Here is a 20,942-nt window from a genome sequence, read left to right as displayed (position 1 = left end):
TTTCTGGCTTTTTCATTAATTTGCAATCTTATTGGTTAACAGATATCACGTGACATACAGCATGGCCAGAGGCGAGCACACCGAGTCGATCAAGCTGTATCTTCCACCCATTGGCTCACTGTTTAGCTGGCCTGACTCCATGCACAATTGGAACCCAACAAAATAAATAATACATTCACCGTTTTTGTGCTGCGGCAAGCCAAAACTAATGCTACGGTAAGTGGTGTACAGAACGTTCCTATTCGCAATCGCCATCCCATGCGTGTCCCTTGAAGATGTATATCTGATCGAATAAATAATATTCATCGGATGTCTCTGTCTGTCTGTCTGTCTGTCTGTCTGTCTGTCTGTCTCTGTTCACATTTTTTGCAATGACCGCTGGACTGACAACCACCAAATTTGCCACACATAACAAGTCCGATCTGGAGGTTGTCCTAAGTGTATTTTCATTCACAACCTCACCCTTTAAAGACCCTGAAGAACCATAAGACCTTTTAAAAAAATTTTACATGCTTGGGAGATAAGACCCCTTAAGACCCTGAAGACTACTGAATTCTCCAAACACAATTACGACACTTTAAAACCCCTAATATCCCAAAGACCCTTTGGACCCCAAAGACAGTTAAGATCCCTAAGATTCTGGAAGACCCTTTGAGACCCTTAAGACCTCAAGGACCCTTACCACACAAATGAACTGTAAGACCTCAAAGACCCTTAAGACCCCTTTACTCACTGGTCTTCGAGCTCTCCTGCCCCTACAGATTCCCTCCCCACCCCCACCCCGTCGGTTCTCCTGCCCCCGATCCACCTGCCCCATTTTCAGCCCTGCCGGCACTCCTGCTTCTCCCACTTCTCAGTACCCCCTCACCCAGGAAACACCAGGTAACCCTGCTAGTGGGAATAAGACTTTTTAAAAACTATAACATCACAGGTGAAGTGGTAGGACAGTTATTAATGTTTCAATCGAAATCCTTATCTTAACAAGGACAAATGTGTTCAAGAGCCGCGTCCTGAAGGCAATAACAACAACAACTTCCGATATTTCATCACGTGCCTTGATGGAGCCAATAGCGAGACCCGTCATGGAGGCTCCTGTTCATGACGAGAAAATCGTGTATTTACGAAATTACAACACATTAAATGGAATAATCTTTAAATAGTAGCGTGAACTTTTCGAAACTTTAAAGCAAATGTCCGAATATATTTAAAAGTTGATGATAGACGCTCTCAAAAGGCACCCTGAATGTGAGGATGTGTACAGGTGTTTAGTATTTAAGGAGATCCGGATCCTGTATATAAAAGAGCCGAGTCCTAAAGGTTTTGTCTTCACCAGAAGAAGAAGAACAACAACAACGCGGAGCTCTCTTCGAGCCAGCGTTCGCTACGCGAGACGTGGCTAAAAATCTGAAACGTCATACACATAATCTATGACCCATCCATCCATTGGGACCATACTCTGTGCAGAGCGTTGGTGCTGCTTAAGCAGTCTCCTTGGCTATTGGGCACAATCCTGGACGGGTCGCCACTCCGACACAGTATACCAACATGCTGGCACTCATTTTGCTGACCTCGGAAGGATGACAGGCCGAGTTAATCCCACCTGGTGTTAATTCAACAGTTAGGTGGGATTTGAACTCAGGAGCCTAGGATCCCAAGCCCACCACCCTCACCAATAAGCCGACACCAGGCATCTCTGACCCAATTATACGGAAATATTAAATTTTTGATGTCATCTGTCATGTGCTTTGGCAGCCATGATTTTTTGAAGACCAACCTTCAAACCTTTTCTTCTCCACAACCGCTATAGAGATCGAAGTGAAACTTCATACAAACTGATCGACTATCCATGCTGAATAAAGTTTGATAACTATGATGCCATTGGTCACATAGTCTGGCAGCCATATTGGATTTACCCTAAAACCTTGAAAAACGTCTCTCAAACCGCCCAACCGATCGACACAAAATTCCAGGTGTGTCATCCACGAGGCATGTTGATTGAAGTTTGATCACTAAAATGTCATCAGTCACATGGTGTGAGTCATATTGGATTGAAGGAAAATATTTAAAAAAATTATTTCTCTGGAACCACTCAACCTATTGATGTTTCATTCCAAATTTCATTCAACTTTCCAAATTTCATCGAACTGTTGTGGGTTCGATTGTTGTGGGTTCTATCAAAGCAGGGTTGTTTTAAAGCAGGGCGGCTTGGTACCCGGCCATAACTGCTCGCAGTTATAAAGTGCGCTTCTAGTTATTATTAGGGTACCCTGTGAGTACAGGGTACCCTATTGTTTTTCTTCTGTTTATTATTACGCATTATACATTATTATTATTATTTTTCCGCCGGCATTTTGCACCCTTCTTCACTTTAAAAATCATTTTCTCTGGGACGCTAAGTCCGATCGACACGAAGTTTTCACCATAGTATGTATCTTTTTTGATAGCACACTCGCGTTATAATTATGACGTCATTGGTCACGTGGTGCGGGCGCCATCTTGAAAAAACCGAAAAACTTTGGACCTCTGTATCTCTGAAACTTTCTGGGGTAAAAATGTTTTTGCTTCATAAATTTTACAAAGCTCGCTCTGGGGAACACGTGTGATTTTTCTTGACGTCAGAAGTGAAGCGATACACCGGTGAAAATTCGTCAAGTAGAACGCCATATAGGAAAAATCTGAAAAATTCTGAGCGTCATCTACACCAAAATTCATCGTCAAAAATGTTTTTTTTGACGTCATCGATGACGTAATTCGGCCGCCATCTTGTTTTTTAGTGTTTTTTTTAAAAAAAATCTTCTTCTCCAGAAGGGCTGGACAGATTAAGGCGAAACTTTACAGGTACATTCCCCCTGAGGTCCTCTTTCAAGTTTGTTAAGTTGTTGTTGATACGTCACATGGTTTGGCGGCCATCTTGAAAAAACTCTAAAACCTTCAAACATCTTCTTCTCCAGAAGCGCTGGTCCAATGAAGGCGAGATTTCAGAACTATATTCGTGACATGTATGCGATGCAAGTTTGTTAATTTCAAAGTGATAGGTCACATGGTTTGGCCGCCATGTTGGATTTAAGAAAAATATTAAATAATGTTTTCTCTGGTATTCCAGAAGCCATCGAAGCGAAAATTTGCAAGTACCTTCCTCCCTCAAGTCTGCATACATGGTAAAAAATTTTTACCTCAGAAGTCACATGGTTTGGCGGCCATCTTGGATGGAAAAATAGACCTTATCCGATTTACACGAAACTTCACACACTTGTTCGGGTCGACGATGGAAAGCAGAATTTAAATTTATGATATCATAGGTCACAAGGTTCGGCAGCCATCTTGGATTGAAAATGAATAAATTTTAAAAATCTTCTTCTCCAGAAGGGCAAGATAGATTAAGACGAAACTTCACACATATATTCCCCATGAGGTCCTTTCTCAAGTTTGTTAATTTGTTCTTGATCGGTCACATGGTTTGGCGGCCATCTTGAAAAAACCCGAAAACCTTCAAACATCTTCTTCTCCAGAAGCGTTGGCCCAATGAAGGGGAGATTTCAGAACTATATTCGGGACAGGAAGGCAATATAAGTTTGTTAATTTCGAATTGATAAGTCACATGGTTTGGCCGCCATCTTGGATTTAAGAAAAATATTAAATAATGTTTTCTCTGGAACTGCTTAACCTAACGAATCGAAAGTTTGTAATTATCATCTACCGTTGTGTATACACGCGTGGTAAAAATTATGATGTCACACGTCACATGGTTTGGCGGCCATCTTGGATAGAAAAACGCACCTTTACCGATTAACACGAAACTTCATAAACGTGTTCCAACACCCAGTTGGAAGCAGAATTTAAATTTATGATATCATAGGTCACAAGGTTCGGCAGCCATCTTGGATTGAAAATGAATAAATTTTAAAAATCTTCTTCTCCAGAAGGGCAAGACAGATGAAGACGAAACTTCACACATATATTCCCCATGAGGTCCTTTCTCAAGTTTGTTAATTTGTTCTTGATCGGTCACATGGTTTGGCGGCCATCTTGAAAAAACCCGAAAACCTTCAAACATCTTCTTCTCCAGAAGCGTTGGCCCAATGAAGGGGAGATTTCAGAACTATATTCGGGACAGGAAGGCGATATAAGTTTGTTAATTTCGAATTGATAAGTCACATGGTTTGGCCGCCATCTTGGATTTAAGAAAAATATTAAATAATGTTTTCTCTGGAACCGCTTAACCTAACGAATCGAAAGTTTGTAATTATCATCTACCATCGTGTGTGCACGAGTGGTAAAAATTATGATGTCACACGTCACATGGTTTGGCGGCCATCTTGGATAGAAAACGCACCTTTACCGATTAACACGAAACTTCACACACGTGTTCCAATACCCAGTTGGAAGCAGAATATAAACTTGTGATGTCATAGGTCACATGGTTCGTCAGCCATCTTGGATTGAAAAATAATATCTTAAAACGTCTTTTTCTCTGAAATGACTGAACAGATCCAGGCGAAACTCCACCACTATGACCGCCTCTCCATGACGAATAAAAAGTTCTCACCCCCTTTTGAGGTACGACGCAACGTTTGGCAGCCATAGTGGATTGAAGGAAAAATATTAATTAATGTTTACTCTGGAACAACTGCATCAATCAATGTGAAACATCACCTTTATGGTGGAACAGTCATGCGGAATGAGGGTTTGAAATTTCAACGGGATCGGCCCCAGGGTTTGGCAGCCATGTTGGTTTTAAGAAAAATATTAAATGTTTTCTCTGGAACTGCTTAACCAAGCGATGCAAAAATTTGCACTTATCGTCTCCGATCGTGTTTGCACATGTGGTGAAAATTATGACATCACAAGTCACATGGTTTGGCCGCCATCTTGGATTGAAGGATAAATATTAATTAATGTTTACTCTGGAACCACTGCTTCTATATATGCGAATCTTCAGATTTATAATTTAGGCGACATGTGAAACAAAAGTTTAAAATTTCAACCTGATCGGTCACGCGGTTTGGCAGCCAGAATTATTTAATTATTTGAATCTGTTCGCCAGTAATAAGGAAATTGAACGCTTTGTGCTGCCCGGTTCGTAACTCGTCTGTTCCGCGCCGTCTCGAAGCAGGCCTGTGTTTGTATCACCATTAAATAATGTTTTCTCTGGCACCGCTTATCCGATAAATGCGAAACTTTGCGACTATGATTTAAGTCTCACGTTGTGTCAGTTGTGTCAAAGGCGGACGGACTGGGTACCCGGTCATCACTGCCAGCAGTTATAAAGTGGCAGTTCTAGTTCATATTATTATTATTATTGGTATTCTATTTTCATTTGTTTTCATATCCAGTACCATGTGTGTTTTGCAGACCGTTTATCTTCAAGCCCCACCCCAATTCCACTTTTAATTTTGGAATCTATTTTGTGTTGCACATGATATGAAAATGAAAAAAACAAAAACTGGAAAGGGTGGGATTGGTGGATAGTGACACTAAACTTAGATGTTTTTTTTTGTATTATGAAGAGCAAATTATGCATTGTTTTTACTCAGCCCTGATAAATTGATCAGATGTAAAGGCCCTGTCACACCTTGACGTTTTAGCCAGCATATGGCAAGGTATCAAAATGTATGTAAAAGGCTGGCGTACGCTGAACTATTGACGTATTTTTTTTTCCAGTTTTGGATGTATTCATAACGAGTTGGACGTATGCATAACATATTAGTAACGTACACAGAACGTTTCGATAACATATAGATAACTTATATCAACGAATGCTGAGCGTGTTGTCGGCGTTCACAACCTATTCCCAAAGATAGTCTAACTTATGCATAGCGCGACAGCGTATCGCCGACGATCACGTGGCATAGGCTATTAATAGGCTGCGGCTCGACGATTCAAATCATAACCACACTGGACATCGAAGTGTCAAGCCGCTGTCACACCTTGACGTTTTAGCCAGCGTATGCCGACGTATGAAAAATTTGCCGAATACGCTGGCACACGTCGAATACGTTATGGGTAAGTTTTGTATACGTTAAGAGCAGGCTGAAACACACTGGCATACGTCGTAGTACGTCGACAAATTTTCAGCATGTTGAAAATTTTTCGACGGATGCCAGCGTATGGCACACGTTCCGCATACGCTGGCCATAAGTTGTAGGCACGTTACGCGATCATTGACACACGTCGACACACGTTACTTGTAAGTTACTCATAAGTCGAAACACGTCGAGAGAATGGTTAGCGCCAGTGTTCCAGACTCCCTGTTTTTTTTTTTCTCTCTCTCTTCGGTATGACGGTGATGTTGACACTTCGATTTCTAGTGCAGTTATGATTTAAATCGTTGAGCGGCAACCTATTTATTATATTATAACCGCACTAGAAATCGAGTGTCAACCTCACCATCATACCGAAGAAAAAAAAAACAAGCAGTTATAGTAGACTGGTATTTACGAAATCGTCAACTTGACCTCTGACCTTGTCCAATAAAAGCTGTCTCCAGAGAAGGTAGCGACGCAAACCAGAAGTTTCTACGATGATTCTGTACCAAACCATCAAAAATCGAATGTTTGACCTCACTGTGACCTTGACCTTTGACTGATTTTGACCAAAATCTAATCAGCGCAAGCCATCACCATCCTGAATCACGTGGTGTAATTTGACATTGGTAGCTTCTTCCGTTCTCGAGTTATCTTGCCTACAAACACACACACACACACACACAAAAAACATAAACACACAAACAAGCAGTCATAGACTGGTACTTTCAAAATTGTCAACTTGACCTCTGACCTTGTCTAATAAAAGCTGTCTCCAGAGAAGGTAGCGACGCAAACCAGAAGTTTCTACGATGATTCTGTACCAAACCATCAAAAATCGAATGTTTTGGATGTTTGACCTCACTGTGACCTTGACCTTTGACCGATTTTGACCAAAATCTAATCGGTGATCGCCACCACCCTCCTGAATCATGTGGTGTAATTTGCCATTGGTAGCTTCTTCCATTCTTGAGTTATCATTTTTTGGATGTTTGACCTCACTGTGACCTTGACCTTTGACCGATTTTGACTAAAATCTAATCAGTGCTTGCCATCACCCTCCTGAATCACGTGGTGTAATTTGACATTGGTAGCTTCTTCCGTTCTCGAGTTATCGTGCCTACAAACAAACAAACGAACAAGCAGTCATAGACTGGTACTTATGAAATCGTCAACTTGACCTCTGACCTTGTCTAATAAAAGCTGTCACTCGAGAAGGTAGCGATGCAAACCAGTAGTTTCTACGATGATTCTGTACCATACCATCAAAAATCGAATGTTTTGGATGTTTGACCTCACTGTGACCTTGACCTTTGACCGATTTTGAGCAAAATCGAATCAGCGCGAGCCATCACCCTCCTGAAGCACGTGGTGTAATTTGACATTGGTAGCTTTTTCCGTTCTCGAGTTATCATTTTTTGGATGTTTGACCTCACTGTGACCTTGACCTTTGACAGATTTTGACCAAAATCTAATCAGCTCTAGCCATTACCCTCCTGAATCACCTGGTGTAATTTGACATTGGTAGCTTCTTCCGTTCTCGAGTTATGGTGCCTACAAGCAGTCATAGACTGGTACTTACGAAATCGTCAACTTGACCTCTGACCTTGTCTAATAAAAGCTGTCTCTGGAAAAGGTAGCGACGCAAACCAGAAGTTTCTACGATGATTCTGTACCAAACCATCAAAAATCGAATGTTTGACCTCACTGTGACCTTGACCGTTGACCGATTTTGACCAAAATCTAATCGGCACTAGCCATCATCCTCCTGAATCACGTGGTGTAATTTGACATTGGTAGCTTCTTCCGTTCTCGAGTTATCGTGCTTACAAACAAACAAGCAGTCATAGAGTGGTACTTACGAAATCGTCAACTTGACCTCTGACCTTGACTTCCGGTTTTGGTTTTGGAGCGACGAGAGGTCTCCTTCGGGGCTCCCTGCTGACGTTCTCAAAGTTAAGTTTCCGGTTGTTATTTGTCCCGTTTTAACTGTTTAATTTTCTCACCTACATGTTACTGTGTGTTCCTAGTTCGGTTTTGTTTCAAAAATCGTGCTATTTTGTGAGTATTTTTGTCGACGTTCTTACCTGGTGTTTGAGGCCTAGGCCTTGGCTTAGGCTTGAGGCCTACCGGTTCCACTCGGTGTTCGATCGTTTTTTTTGTTTTTTTTCTCCTCATTACCTTCAATTTCTATCCTCCCCATCACCTTCAATTTTCATCCTCCCCACTTTCCAAACATCCCACATTCTCCCAAATAATCTCTTTCTTATCTCAAAAAAAAAAAAAATATATATATATATATATATATATATATATATATATATATATATATATATATATATATATATATATATATATATATACCCAACAACAACAACAACACGCTCACCTTCTCCCGATTCTGCTTCTTCTTCTTCTTCCTCTTAACTTCCTCCTTGTCTTCTTCCTCGATTTTTTTTTTTTTTTTTTTTCTACACTTCCATGACCTAATCTGTTGAACTCTCTCAAACATTAATATTAATAACAATAACGATCTTATAATGCTTCATCTTCCTCTCTCACACATGTGGTACTCTTTACTGTTTCACAATGCACTACTCTTCTGCTATTTTAACAGACTGCTCTCATTTCGACCTCTCCTTCATTCCTTGCCTAAAAAATCCAACTATTACAGCGCTTCTTCTCTCCATTCTCTGAATTCGCCTTCATTGCATCCATCAAGAATTGTGTTAAATCGCATCTCTGACCTAAAACTTTTAAAAACCACAGTTTGCCATGGATGTTCGCTTTCCATCAACCATTCTTTTTTTCCAACTTCAGTGCCAACTCACCCCCTCACCCCTCACTCTCAAAGCAACCATCCCACTCTTCTCCCTCCAAGCCTCCCTCTCACCTCTCTCAAAAATTCCCCCCTCACCTTTCTCCCACCTTTCATCCCCCTCACTCATACTTCTCAAAGTTGCCCCCCTCTCATCCACCAAGCTGCCTCCCTCCACTGCGCTCTCACCTCCATCTCTTCACTCCACCTCCTCAAATCCTCAACTGCCTTCTTCCTTGTCTCTTGTCCCCCCTCTCCCCCAGCACCACAGAGCCTTTTCTCCTCCTCATTCGGCCCCCTCCCCTCGCTATTCTGCAATACCCCACACTCTTTCAACAACCCTCCTTACCTCCCCCCCTCGTCCCTTGTCCTACGCTCCCCCTCCCCCTCCACCTCCTGCACCCAAAGCCCCCTCCCCTAACTCTTCATTAAAAGTGTGGATCTCAAATATCCGCGGCCTTCGCTCAAACCTTTCAGATCTTTCCATACAGGTTGCCACTGACAAACCAGACATTATCTGCCTAACAGAAACTTTCCTCTCCCAAGACGTGTCTGACTCCCAAGTATCTCTCCCCGGTTACTCCCTCTTACGGAATGACAGACCTGAGCCTCGTCCTGGTGAAGGTGTTGCTCTCTTCATCAAAGACTCTATTCCTCACTCTCCATGCACTGCTCTCACTCCCCCACACCCCCAGGAATACCTCTGGCTTCGGCTTCCCCTCCACTCCCACCTCATGTTTATATGTGTACTGTACCGTCCACCGAACAGTGATGACTCCATCTACACCTCACTATCCGAAAACATGGACCATCTTCTATCTTCTCATCCAAACTCTCTCTTCCTCTTATGTGGTGACTTCAATTGTCATCACGCCAGTTGGCTAGGTGTGGGTACCTCTCTCACCTGCCATGGGACATCAGCAAAAGCTTTCTGTGACTCATTGGGACTGACTCAATCGGTCAACTTCCCGACCCGGATCTCAACCAATGGTACTCCATCTCTTCTGGATCTGATTTTGACAAATTTCCCTGACAATATCTGCTGCTCTTCCTTCGCTCCAATTGGTTCTTCTGACCACGTCCTTGTTAAAGTGGACATCTCTCTGGCTGTTATCAGAGAACCACCTCACCGCCGTCGAGTCTGGCATTTCACTCAAGCCGACTGGCAGGGTCTCCGAGCAGCCATCAAACTTACAGACTGGTCTCCTATCACTACTTTCTCAAACATCAACTCATCCTGGGAATTCTTTCAAAGAAACTTGCTCTCCCTCATGCACAGATTTATCCCCTCTCGTGTTCAGTTGTCTTACCCTTCCTCCCGCCCTTGGTTTACTGAAGCTTGTGGTGAGGCAGTTGTCCTGAAACAACTTGCCTTTGCCTCATGGAAAGCAAACCCAACTGAGGGCAATCTCAGTTCTTTCCACAAAGCTCGGAACAAGTGTGTATCTACCCTCAGGAGAGCCAGAAAACAACATCTTTCTCATCTCAAGTCTGAACTCTCAAACCTCTCTCCCTCCTCAAAATCCTGGTGGCGTTTAATCAAATCTGTTTCTGGTGTATGTTCCCCCTCCATCCCCTCCCTTACCTCAAATGGCCGCACTGCTGATTCCACACGTGATAAAGCTGAATGTCAAAACTCGCTGTTTGCAGCTAAATCTTGTGTCCTAAACCCATCACTATCTCTACCCACTTTACCCAGTCGCACCCAACTGTCCCTGGACTCTGTATCTTTTTCTTCTGACAAAGTGGAGAGCTTGCTTTCAAACCTCGAGTCAGATTCTGCAACCGGTCCAGACGGCATCAGCCCACGTGTCCTCAAAGCCTGCTCTTCTGCTCTTGCTCACCCTCTCTCTGTTCTATTCACCCTCTAATTTGCCCAAGGTCATCTGCCATCTGCTTGGAAATCTGCTAACATCACTGCCCTGCATAAAAAAGGTGCAAAAACAGATCCCTGTAACTACAGACCAATCAGCCTTCTCCCAATCATCAGCAAGGTTATGGAATCCATCATCGCTTCAGACATGAAATCCTTCTTCTTCTCCAATGGCTTGATTTCCAATCATCAATTTGGTTTCAGACAAGGTCACTCTACCCTGGATATGCTGCTTCTGCTCTCCCATCAATGGATGGAGGTCCTCAACGCCAGACAGGAAATACGAGCCGTATCCCTGGACATATCACGTGCTTTTGACACAGTCTGGCACCCTGCACTACTCACCAAACTCTCTTCCCATGGTATTCAAGGCCATCTCCACTCATGGCTCACAGACTTCCTCTCCTGTCGCAGTCAACGTGTGGCCCTAAATGGAGTTCTTTCATCCCCTCTTCCTGTGCAGGCTGGAGTTCCTCAAGGTAGCGTTCTGGGCCCTGTTCTTTTTCTGGTTTTCATCAATGATCTCTCGGACTCTCTGGAAAATCCTCTATTTCTCTTTGCCGACGACTCCACCCTCTGCCGTACCATCTGTCATCCCTCAGACCGGCAAGCAGCAGCTTCTTCGCTCACTGCAGATCTGGATAAAATCACAAACTGGTCCAACATGTGGAACATGTCTTTCAATCCAGACAAATTTCACACTCTCACTATGTCTCTTCGAAAGGACCGTTTAGAAAACCCCCCCCATCCACTTTCTCAACAATCCTCTGGAAGAAGTCTTTTCTTTCAAGCTTCTGGGTCTCACCATCTGCCATGACCTTTCCTGGGAAAGTCACATTTCCAACCTCGCCTCAAAAGCCAGTCGCCGACTGGGAATCCTCCGTCGTGCTAAGTCCTTCCTCGGCCCTCTTGAGCTCCTGACCACTTACAAAGCTTTTGTCCGTAGCCTGATGGAGTACTGCTCTCCCCTCTGGGCTGGTGCTCCTGCCTCCCACCTTTCTCGGCTTCACGCTGTCGAAACCAGGGCATTTAAGATCATCGGCATCTCCCGCAATTAAGCTGAGTCTTTGGGCCTCTCACTCAATCACCGCAGGTTGGTCGGTGGTCTTTCTGTCTTCTACCGACTCCTCTCCAGCCATGCCCCCCCTGCTCTCTCTGCGATTTGTCCCCACCACATTTCCACAGGGTGCTCAAGGTCCGCCAACAACCCCCTTCTGGTAAAACTACCAAAATCACGAATCGCTGCTCATCTTCACTCTTTGATTCCTCTTTTTTCCCGCCTTTGGAATAAACTTCCTCACTCTATTCTTTCCCATTCTTCCCTCCAGGCTTTCAAAACAGCTGTTCACCACCACCTCTTATCTTCCCCCATCCAAATCCTCGATCTTTTCTACCCCCGATAATCCACCCAAGCCCACTTCCTTCAATTCCCCTGCTTTCCTTCCTGAAAGTCCCTGTAATGTCCATCTTCTCTTCGCCATGTTCCCCGTCCCATCCCTATCCCTCTCCCTTCCACAGTTAACCTGTGTCTGTTCCCCACTGTTTTGTCCCTTCCACTCCCACCTCTCTTGTCTCATGCCTCCTTGCTGTGAGTTGTGTGTTAGCTCTCTTTCGAGCCTTGACCAAGGTATACAAAAAAAAGCTGTCTCGAGAGAAGGTAGCGACGCAAACCAGAAGTTTCTACGATGATTCTGTACCAAACCATCAAAAATCGAATGTTTTGGATGTTTGACCTCACTGTGACCTTGACCTTTGACCGATTTTGACCAAAATCTAATCAACACTAGCCATCACCCTCCTGAATCACGTGGTGTAATTTGACATTGGTAGCTTCTTCCGTTCTCGAGTTATCGTGCCTACAAACAAACAAACAAGCAGTCATAAACTGGTACTTACGAAATCGTCAACTTGACCTCTGACCTTGTCAAATAAAAGCTGTCTCGAGAGAAGGTAGGGAAGCAAACCAGAAGTTTCTACGATGATTCTGTACCAAACCATCAAAAATCGAATGTTTTGGATGTTTGACCTCACTTTGACCTTGACCTTTGACCGATTTTGACCAAAATCTAATCAGCGCGTGCCACCACCCTCACGTGGTGTAATTTGACCTGAATCACGTGGTGTAATTTGACATTGGTAGCTTCTTCCGTTCTCGAGTTATCGTGCCTACAAACAAACAAACAAACAAACAAACAAACAAACAAACAAACAGAAACGGAAGGCATCAATATACTTACGAAATCTTTAGATTTCGTAAGTAAAAACCAGGGAGTCTGGAACACTGATGCTAACCATTACCTCGACGTGTTTCGACTTATGAGTAACTTACAAGTAACATGTGTCGACAATCGCGTAACGTGCCTACAACTTATAGCCAGCGTATGTGGAACGTGTGAGTCTTACGCTAGCATACGTCGAAAAATTTCAAGCATAGAAAATTTGTCCAACAGCATGGCGTACTACGATGTATGTCAGCGTACTATGACGTATGCCAGCATACTACGACGTATGCCAGCGTGCTCTTAACGTATACAAAACTTACCCATACGTATTCGACGTGTGCCAGCGTTTTAGACAAATTTTTCATACGTCGGCATACGCTGGTTAAATTGTCAAGGTGTGACAGGGCCTTAATAGCCGCTTGATACTGACTCTGCTCTCACTTGATTATTACTCGACTGGCAGAGTCAGTCATGTGTGTGTGCTTGTGCGCATTAACATCAAACCAAAACATTAACTCGATCTACCCTGCTCCTTTTCTTTTTTTTCAACTCGAGACAAACACTTCTAGGCCTTAGTTTTTTTACAACTTGGTTTACGGATCCGCCGACGGTATATTTGCCGAAATGAAATATAAATATAAAACACATTTTTAGCCTTTTTAGGTCATCTTTTCGAGCATGACCTAATAATATGGGTGTCGATGTCCTTCTATCCGTCCGTTCACAATGAAGTTGAAGCGGGAGATCTGGTCATTAGTGATCCTGATAGAGGTCGATGAGACGTACACGATGGTATGACTTTCAAGGTCACCGAAGGTCAAGGTCACGAAGCCTTTGAAGTTGCGAAAATGACGATTTTCAAATTCTATCTCCTCCGCCATTTCTCAAGCGATCTTGAATTTGATTGTAGCAAATGAATCTATGGGACAATATCTAAATTTTGATCGGGCCAGATTTTCGATATTCGCTTTCGTTTTCATGTCACGTGACTTCAAAGTTGGCAAAAAATGCTAAAATGACGATTTTCAAATTCTATCTCCTCCGCCATTTCTCAAGCGATCTTGAATTTGATTGTAGCAAATGAATCTATGGGACAATATGCAAATTTGGTCGGGCCGGATTTTCGAATTTCGCTTTCGTTTTCACGTCACGTGACCTCAAAGTTTGCAAAAACTGCCCGACCTTCAGGAGGCTATATATTTTCTACTGGGCATGGTAAAAGTTAGTGAATGGTGTCATTGCATAGCAGCTGACCTTGTATATTATATTTATACATTTTCCGCCAAAAGTGCAAAAGTTTCAAAACCCGAAATGTAAACGTCGCATTTATTTTCAAAATATAATTTTGTGCACGCGCGCCAAAATGCCGAGTCATCTTTAACCAAACTGCGCAGTTCGAGCTGCGCAGTAGTCTTCGGTCATAACTGAACATTGAGAACTTGTGGTATTATTTCTCGCAGAGATGGCAGTCACTCCCACACGGGAGTAATTTTATATTTATACATTTTCCGTCGAAGGTGCAAAAGTTTCAAAACCTGAAATGTAAACGTTGGCATTTATTTTCAAAATATAATTTCATGCGTGCACAAGAAAATGCTGAGTCACCTTTAACCGAACTGCGCAGTCGTCTTCGGTCATGGTGTCTGAGCAGTGGCCAGCGTGGTTCAGATTGATTGTGGTTTCTGGGGCGAAAGTGATTGCTTTTTTTTTTGTTTTGTTTTTTTCTTTGTATACCTTGTCGAGGCTTGTGTGAGAGCTAACACACAACGCACATCATGGGGGACATGAGACAAGAGAGGAGGGAGTGGGAAGGACAAAACAGTGGGGAACAGAGACATTAGGAGATCTGTGAAAGGGAGAGGGATGGGACGGGGAACATGGGGAATAGATGATGGACATTACAGGGACTTTCAGGAAAGAAAGCAGGGAATTTGAAGGAGGTGGGTTTGGGTGGATTATCAGGGGTAGAAAAGATTGAGGATTTGGATGGGGGATGATAAGAGGTGGTGGTGAACAGCTGTTTGGAAGGCCTGGAGGGAAGAATGAGATTGAAGAGAGTGTGGGAGTTTATTCCAAAGGCAGTAACAAAGAGGAATGAAAGGGTGAAGGTGAGCAGTGATTCGTGATTTAGGTCGTTTTACCAGAAGGGGGTTGTTGGCAGACCTTGAGCGCCCTGCGGAAATGTGGTGGGGACAAATCGCAGAGAGAGCTGGGGGGGGCGAGGCTGGAGAGCAGAGGGTAGAAGATAGAAAGACCACTGACCAACCTGCGGTGAATGAGTGAGAGGCCCAAAGACTCAGCCTCATTGCGGGAGATGCCTATGATCCGAAATTCCTTGGTTTCTACTTCGTGAAGCCGAGAAAGGTGAGAGGCAAGAGCACCAGCCCAGAGGGTAGAGCAGTACTCCATCAGGCTGCGGACAAAAGCTTTGTAGGTGGTCAGGAGCTCAGGTGGACTGAGGAAGGACTTTGCACGATGGAGGATTCCCAGTCGGCGACTGGCTTTGGAGGCGAGGTTTGAAATGTGGCTTTCCCAGGAAAGTTCATGGCAGATAATGAGACCCAGAAGCTTGAAAGAAAGGACTTCTTCCAGAGGATTGTTGAGAAAGTGGATGGGGGGATTTTCTAAACGGTCCTTTTGAAGAGACATAGTGAGAGTGTGAGATATGTCCGAATTGAAAGACGTGTTCCACGTGTTGGACCAGTTTGTGATTTTATCCAGATCTGCAGTGAGCGAAGAAGCTGCTGCTTGCCAGTCTGAGGGATGAGCGATGGTACAGCAGAGGGTGGAGTCATCAGCAAACAGATATAGGGGATTTTCCAGAGAGTCGGAGAGATCATTGATGAAAACCAGAAAAAGAACAGGGCCCAGAACGCTACCTTGAGGAACTCCAGCCTGGACAGGAAGAGGGGATGAAAGAACTCCATTTAGGGCCACACAGTGACTGTGACAGGAGAGGAAGTCTGCGAGCCATGAGTTGTTCAGAAGTATGTCAGCGGTATAAATTAGAGTGACTCTATTGGTGATTTAATCACGCAACATCTTGACGACGAATATTCTGGTCGAACTCTTGCATCAATTCAGTGCAGCAGCAGGGATGATTCGCACGCTACTCTCGATCGTGCCGATTTTGTTTCCATCGAAAGTTGTACACCGCTGTTCGTATTGAAAGATTTCGGTGCCAAGTACGTCAAAGTTTCCCTGTGAGATGCTGATATTCAGCCTTCAACGGACCAGAAATCAGCCTTTGATGTGCTCATGAGGATGGGGAGATAGTACGATCAGATGCCCAATGAAAACAGCTGGTTATGGCTCTGATTGACCGTTTTGAGCATGTTGACTCTGAGTAGACACCTTCTTTTAATCATATCCAGCACTATGCTCTGGTGTGCACGCACACATCTATGACTTGGACAGTAATTTTCTCAGCATTGTTTCCATTTGTTTGATGACCCAACAGGTTCCTATAAGAAAAACATGCCAGACTATATTGTAAAAACAAGTTTTAATTCTTCTTTATTGTTTTTCACATCAGATGATACAGTGAACAATGGCATCCTGCATTTGAATGGTTTTCTTAGATCCTCCTGGTCTGGGATTTATATTTATCCCCCCCCCCCCACCTACCCTTGCCTTTTCCATGGAACATCCGGAAAAAAAATCATAAAAACATATTTCTAAAAATTGAAATTATATTTATATTTCGACCTACCGACCCTACATTTTAGCTGAAGAACTGCGTAAACCAAGTTATAAAATAACTAATGCCCTTTGGCAAATGTAATAAATAAACCACAGCAGATCTTGTTATTCCATGAGCCTCGCTCTTGTCGGAACAAAAAAGAAACTCATTCATTGGTTCAATGGGATTAATGTACATCTGTCTTTATGTAAATAAGACTATTTTTTCACCATCACCCACGTACTATTATGCTATTTTCTTTTCTCACCATAGATGGCCCGAATATCATCCCTATCCCCATCCCAATTCCCGTTCCTATCTACGTTCCTGTTCCTCTTCAACTCTACTCCCAAATTTCGCCTGTTACTCTCCCTGTGCCGATTCCGGTAAGTGACCCTGTATAAAAAAATTTTTATTTATGCCTCCTTCCCCAACTTTTCTTTCATCCTCCTCTTAGCCGAATGCTGAAAGCAATGGGTACTTTGATCCCCTTGTTGATCTACAAATCTCTCCCAATGGGTACTTCAATCCCCACCACACCCCTCTCCCTTCCACAGATTTCCTAATGTCTCTGTTCCCCACTGTTTTGTCCTTCCCACTCCTGCCCCTCTTGTCTCATGCCCCCCTTGCTGTGCATTGTGTTAGCTCTCATGCGAGCCTCGACAAGGTATACAGAAAAAAAAAATCTATTTCTATAATCTCTATCTCAACATAAATTTTCATTCTCAATCTCTGACTTCTTCGTTATATTCTTCCTTTTTCTGTTCCTTCTCTCTCTCTCCTCCCTCCCTCCTCTCCCTTTTCTTCTCTGTCCCTCCTCCCTTTTCTCCTCTGTCCCTCCTCCCTTTTCTCCTCTGTCCCTCCTCCCTTTTCTCCTCTGTCCCTCCTCCCTTTTCTCCTCTGTCCCTCCTCCCTTTTCTCCTCTGTCCCTCCTCCCTTTTCTCCTCTGTCCCTCCTCCCTTTCTCCTCACTTTCTCCCTTTCTCCTCTGTTCTTCCTCACTTTCTCCCTTTCTCCTCTGTCCCTCCTCCCTTTCTCCTGTCCCTCCTCCCTTTCTCCTGTCCCTCCTCCCTTTCTTCTGTCCCTCCTCCCTTTCTCATGTGTCCCTCCTCCCTTTCTCCTCTGTCCCTCCCTTTCTCCTCTGTCCCTCCTCCCTTTCTCCTCTGTCCCTCCTCCCTTTCTCCTCTGTCCCTCCTCCCTTTCTCCTCTGTCCCTCCTCCCTTTCTCCTCTGTCCCTCCTCCATTTCTCCCTTTCTCCTCTGTCCCTCCTCCATTTCTCCCTTTCTCCTCTGTTCCTCCTCCATTTCTCCCTTTCTCCTCTGTCCCTCCTCCCTGTCTCCCTTTCTCTCTGTCCCTCCCCCCTATCTTAGTCTACATTTTCATGTTTACCCTTTTATCCTCTTTACCCTGAGCTTACTTTGGATGATTGTGCATTAGCTATAGGACATGATATTTTGAGAAGCTGAATATGAGGGTGAAACACTTTCTTTCTTTACATGAGCTTTCTTTACAGCTTCATCTTCTGAGCTTTGTTGCACTGGACCATACCATGCAAGTCTTCTCTTCCTAAGTTCTTCTTCACGAGTGTTGATTTTTAATCTCTTCCTGGTTTTTGAGATAAGAATTATTTTTCACAGACAATCCATTCATCCATTGCATCATTCTCATCTCTGTTCCTTCCCATTATTTGTGCATCTATGATCCGCATTGCCCACATTTTACTTCCATACCGCAATACCAGTCTGATAGACTTTATAAACTATAACTTTTGCAGATGATGGAATGTTTCTTTGCTTCATGATATCACCAAGTAGCCTCTACTTCTTCCAGGCTAAATTTATTATTGATTGTAATTGCCAATTACGCTTCTCCCGATGCCTCAAACATGTCTACAAGGTTTGTTTTTTTTTGTTTTTACCTTTTCTCAATTAAATTCAGAGCTTAGGAGCATTTATTTTTGTTCATCTTTCTCTTGAAATGATTTATTCTCACATATTTTACGCAAGAAAATCTCAGCTTTACTGCACCTCTTGTGACACAATTTGTAACTGCTGATATTGAATTGAGTTCCTACCAACTGCTTGTCCGTATACCGAACAAGGCCAATGCCCACTTTCTGTATACAAAGTCGAGACTCGTGGAGTAGCTAGAACATAGAACGGATCAGGACGCAACAGAAATGGAACAGTAGAAGTGGAGGGGTAAAGCATATCAACAGCAGGGTTGAGGGACAAAATAGAAGATTTGTACAAGTGAGGGATGTGGAGTTGGGGGGGGGACGGGGATGGGGGAGGACTGGGACGAGGATGGGGGAAGGGACGGTGGGGGGGGACGAGGCAATGAAGGGTAGAATAGGATGCAGAGGGTGGACAAAATATATACAGACGCAAGCTCTCAGGAAGGATAAATGGGAATTTAGAAAGAGGTGGGCTTGGGGAGGGTTAATGTGGTGCAAACAATCATGTTTTTGGATTGGGGATGATCTTTGATGATGGTGAGATGGAATATAATAATTGGTGTCTCTTTGAGGACACAATCATATGGGTGCTGAGCCGGAGATCCGATGTATTGGGCCTTCCAGACTGAGTTCCCATATGATGACTCTTTAAGCCATGAGCAGCTCCCACCCCCCACTTGGGTCAACACAATTATGTGTGACCCCAATTGTGGTCTGACCTGGCTTGAGAAGAAGGATCTTCCTTTCGAGATTGAGGTGCAACACTTGCTTCTCTGGAAAGAGTCTTACTGCCACCTGAGCTTACCCCCTGCCCCCCCCAATCGTCTCCAAATTTTGTAAGGTGCCTTCAGGCACCCAATGGGGACCTGTGACGCCCGACGTTATGCTGGACCCGTGGCCCACTAGGTCTCATGGTTATACCGTGCGTGGACAGCGCAGTTGGTAAGGAAGACGGGGGACCCCCTCCACTCGTTATCCATGTCCCTTTTTCAGAGCCCTGGATACCGAATCCGAATTTGACAGTGCCCCGAGGGGGTGCGCACATACCTTGCGATACTCGGGCCATAGATGGACAGACGGATGTGGGAGGGAGGAGGGAGGTGGGGTCGGCCTGACGTACCCTGCGGGGTACCGGGGGTAGGCATACCACATCAATTATAAGTTCAAGTCTCACTCTATCTTGTCCATAAACCCTGCAGTTTGTGTTTTTCTCTCTCTGTCTCTCTCTCTATCTCTCCTTTTTTCTGTTGCATCCTGCTCTTAAGTGTTCTAGCTCTTCCACGAGTCTTGACCTTGTATACAAAAAAGAACAGAGGGTCCTCGACCATAAAGGAGGAGATATGAGACAGAGAGACCACTGAACTGTCTGCAATGTGAAAGTGATAAGCCCATAGACTCTGCTTCATTGTGGGAGATTCCAATGATCGTAAAGGCATTGGTTTGCACTGTGTCCAGCTCAGCAAGATGTGATGCAGGGGCACAAGTTCAGAGAGTGGGGGTGGAAGGGGGGCAGTCTTCCATCAAGCAACAGATGAAGGCCTTGTTTTGTTGATAGAAGTTCAGGTGTCAAGAGGAAGGACTTTGTACAACGGAGGATGCCCAGTTGACGAATGGCTTTGGAATGGAACTTAGAAGTGTTTGACCAAGAAAGACCATGGCTGATCGTGACACACGAAATATTGAGTGACTAACTTTTTCAAGATTGTTAAGAAAGTTTATGGGAGGGTTTGCTATGTGGTGCTTTTGAATAGAGATTGAAATAATTCAATCCTGACATACCTATCTAAGTCTGGAGGGAAGAGGCGGCAGCCTGTCTGTCTGAAGGATGAGGGATGTCACGGCAGAGGGTGGAGTCATCAGTAAATTGATAGAGGATTTTCCAGAGAGACAGATAGATCATTGATGAAGATGAGGAATGGGATGGGGCCTACAACACTGCTTTGGGTCACTCCGCCCTTGACAGAGAGAGGTGATTAAAGGATTCCATTGAGAGCTGCATCGGCAATCATCAAGGTCAGTGTGTGTAAGTGTTTCTCTGCCATAACTCCAAAACCATGAAACTTAGTGGCCCCAAATTTTGCATGCGTACTGAAGGAAATCCAAGGGAGTGCAAAAATGAAAACTTGGTGTTTGAGTAAATTGAAACACCCCTTTTGAAGATAAGTAACGGGCTTGTTGAATCAAAACAAAAATGGGCATTATCCTTGGTCAGCCCGTGTTCACGTCACAGTGATCTGAATCCACCATTTTGTTTCGGTTGACAAAAAATCCCTTGCCTTGGAACAGTCTGCAATGATTTCTGTACGGTAAAGCGCTCATCATCAAATGCCTGATCTTGAAAACTATGAATTGCCAATCACTTGCCAAG

The 20,942-nt window shown here is 43.9% G+C and overlaps 1 protein-coding gene across 5 annotated transcripts in view; it reads left to right on the top strand.

Annotated features, from left to right (window-relative positions):
* The window catches only part of LOC147028992 (uncharacterized), a 78,069-nt gene that overhangs the window by 55,103 nt on the left and 2,024 nt on the right, over positions 1–20,942 (top strand). For 4 of the 5 annotated variants that reach the window (XM_085879895.1, XM_085879892.1, XM_085879894.1 and 1 more), the window contains exon 13: positions 16,892–17,004. The exons of the other annotated variant lie outside the window; for it this stretch is intronic. In XM_085879895.1, coding sequence (XP_085736021.1) covers positions 16,892–17,004 — 113 coding nt within the window. The remainder of the gene's footprint in view (positions 1–16,891; positions 17,005–20,942) is intronic. 5 annotated transcript variants of the gene reach the window in all.

Source organism: Eptatretus burgeri, chromosome 4 (genome assembly GCF_056783735.1).
Source record: "Eptatretus burgeri isolate ZD-2024b chromosome 4, Ebu_testis_v1, whole genome shotgun sequence".
NCBI classification, from domain to species: Eukaryota; Metazoa; Chordata; class Myxini; order Myxiniformes; family Myxinidae; genus Eptatretus; species Eptatretus burgeri.
This window is presented reverse-complemented; position numbering and strand designations above follow the sequence as displayed.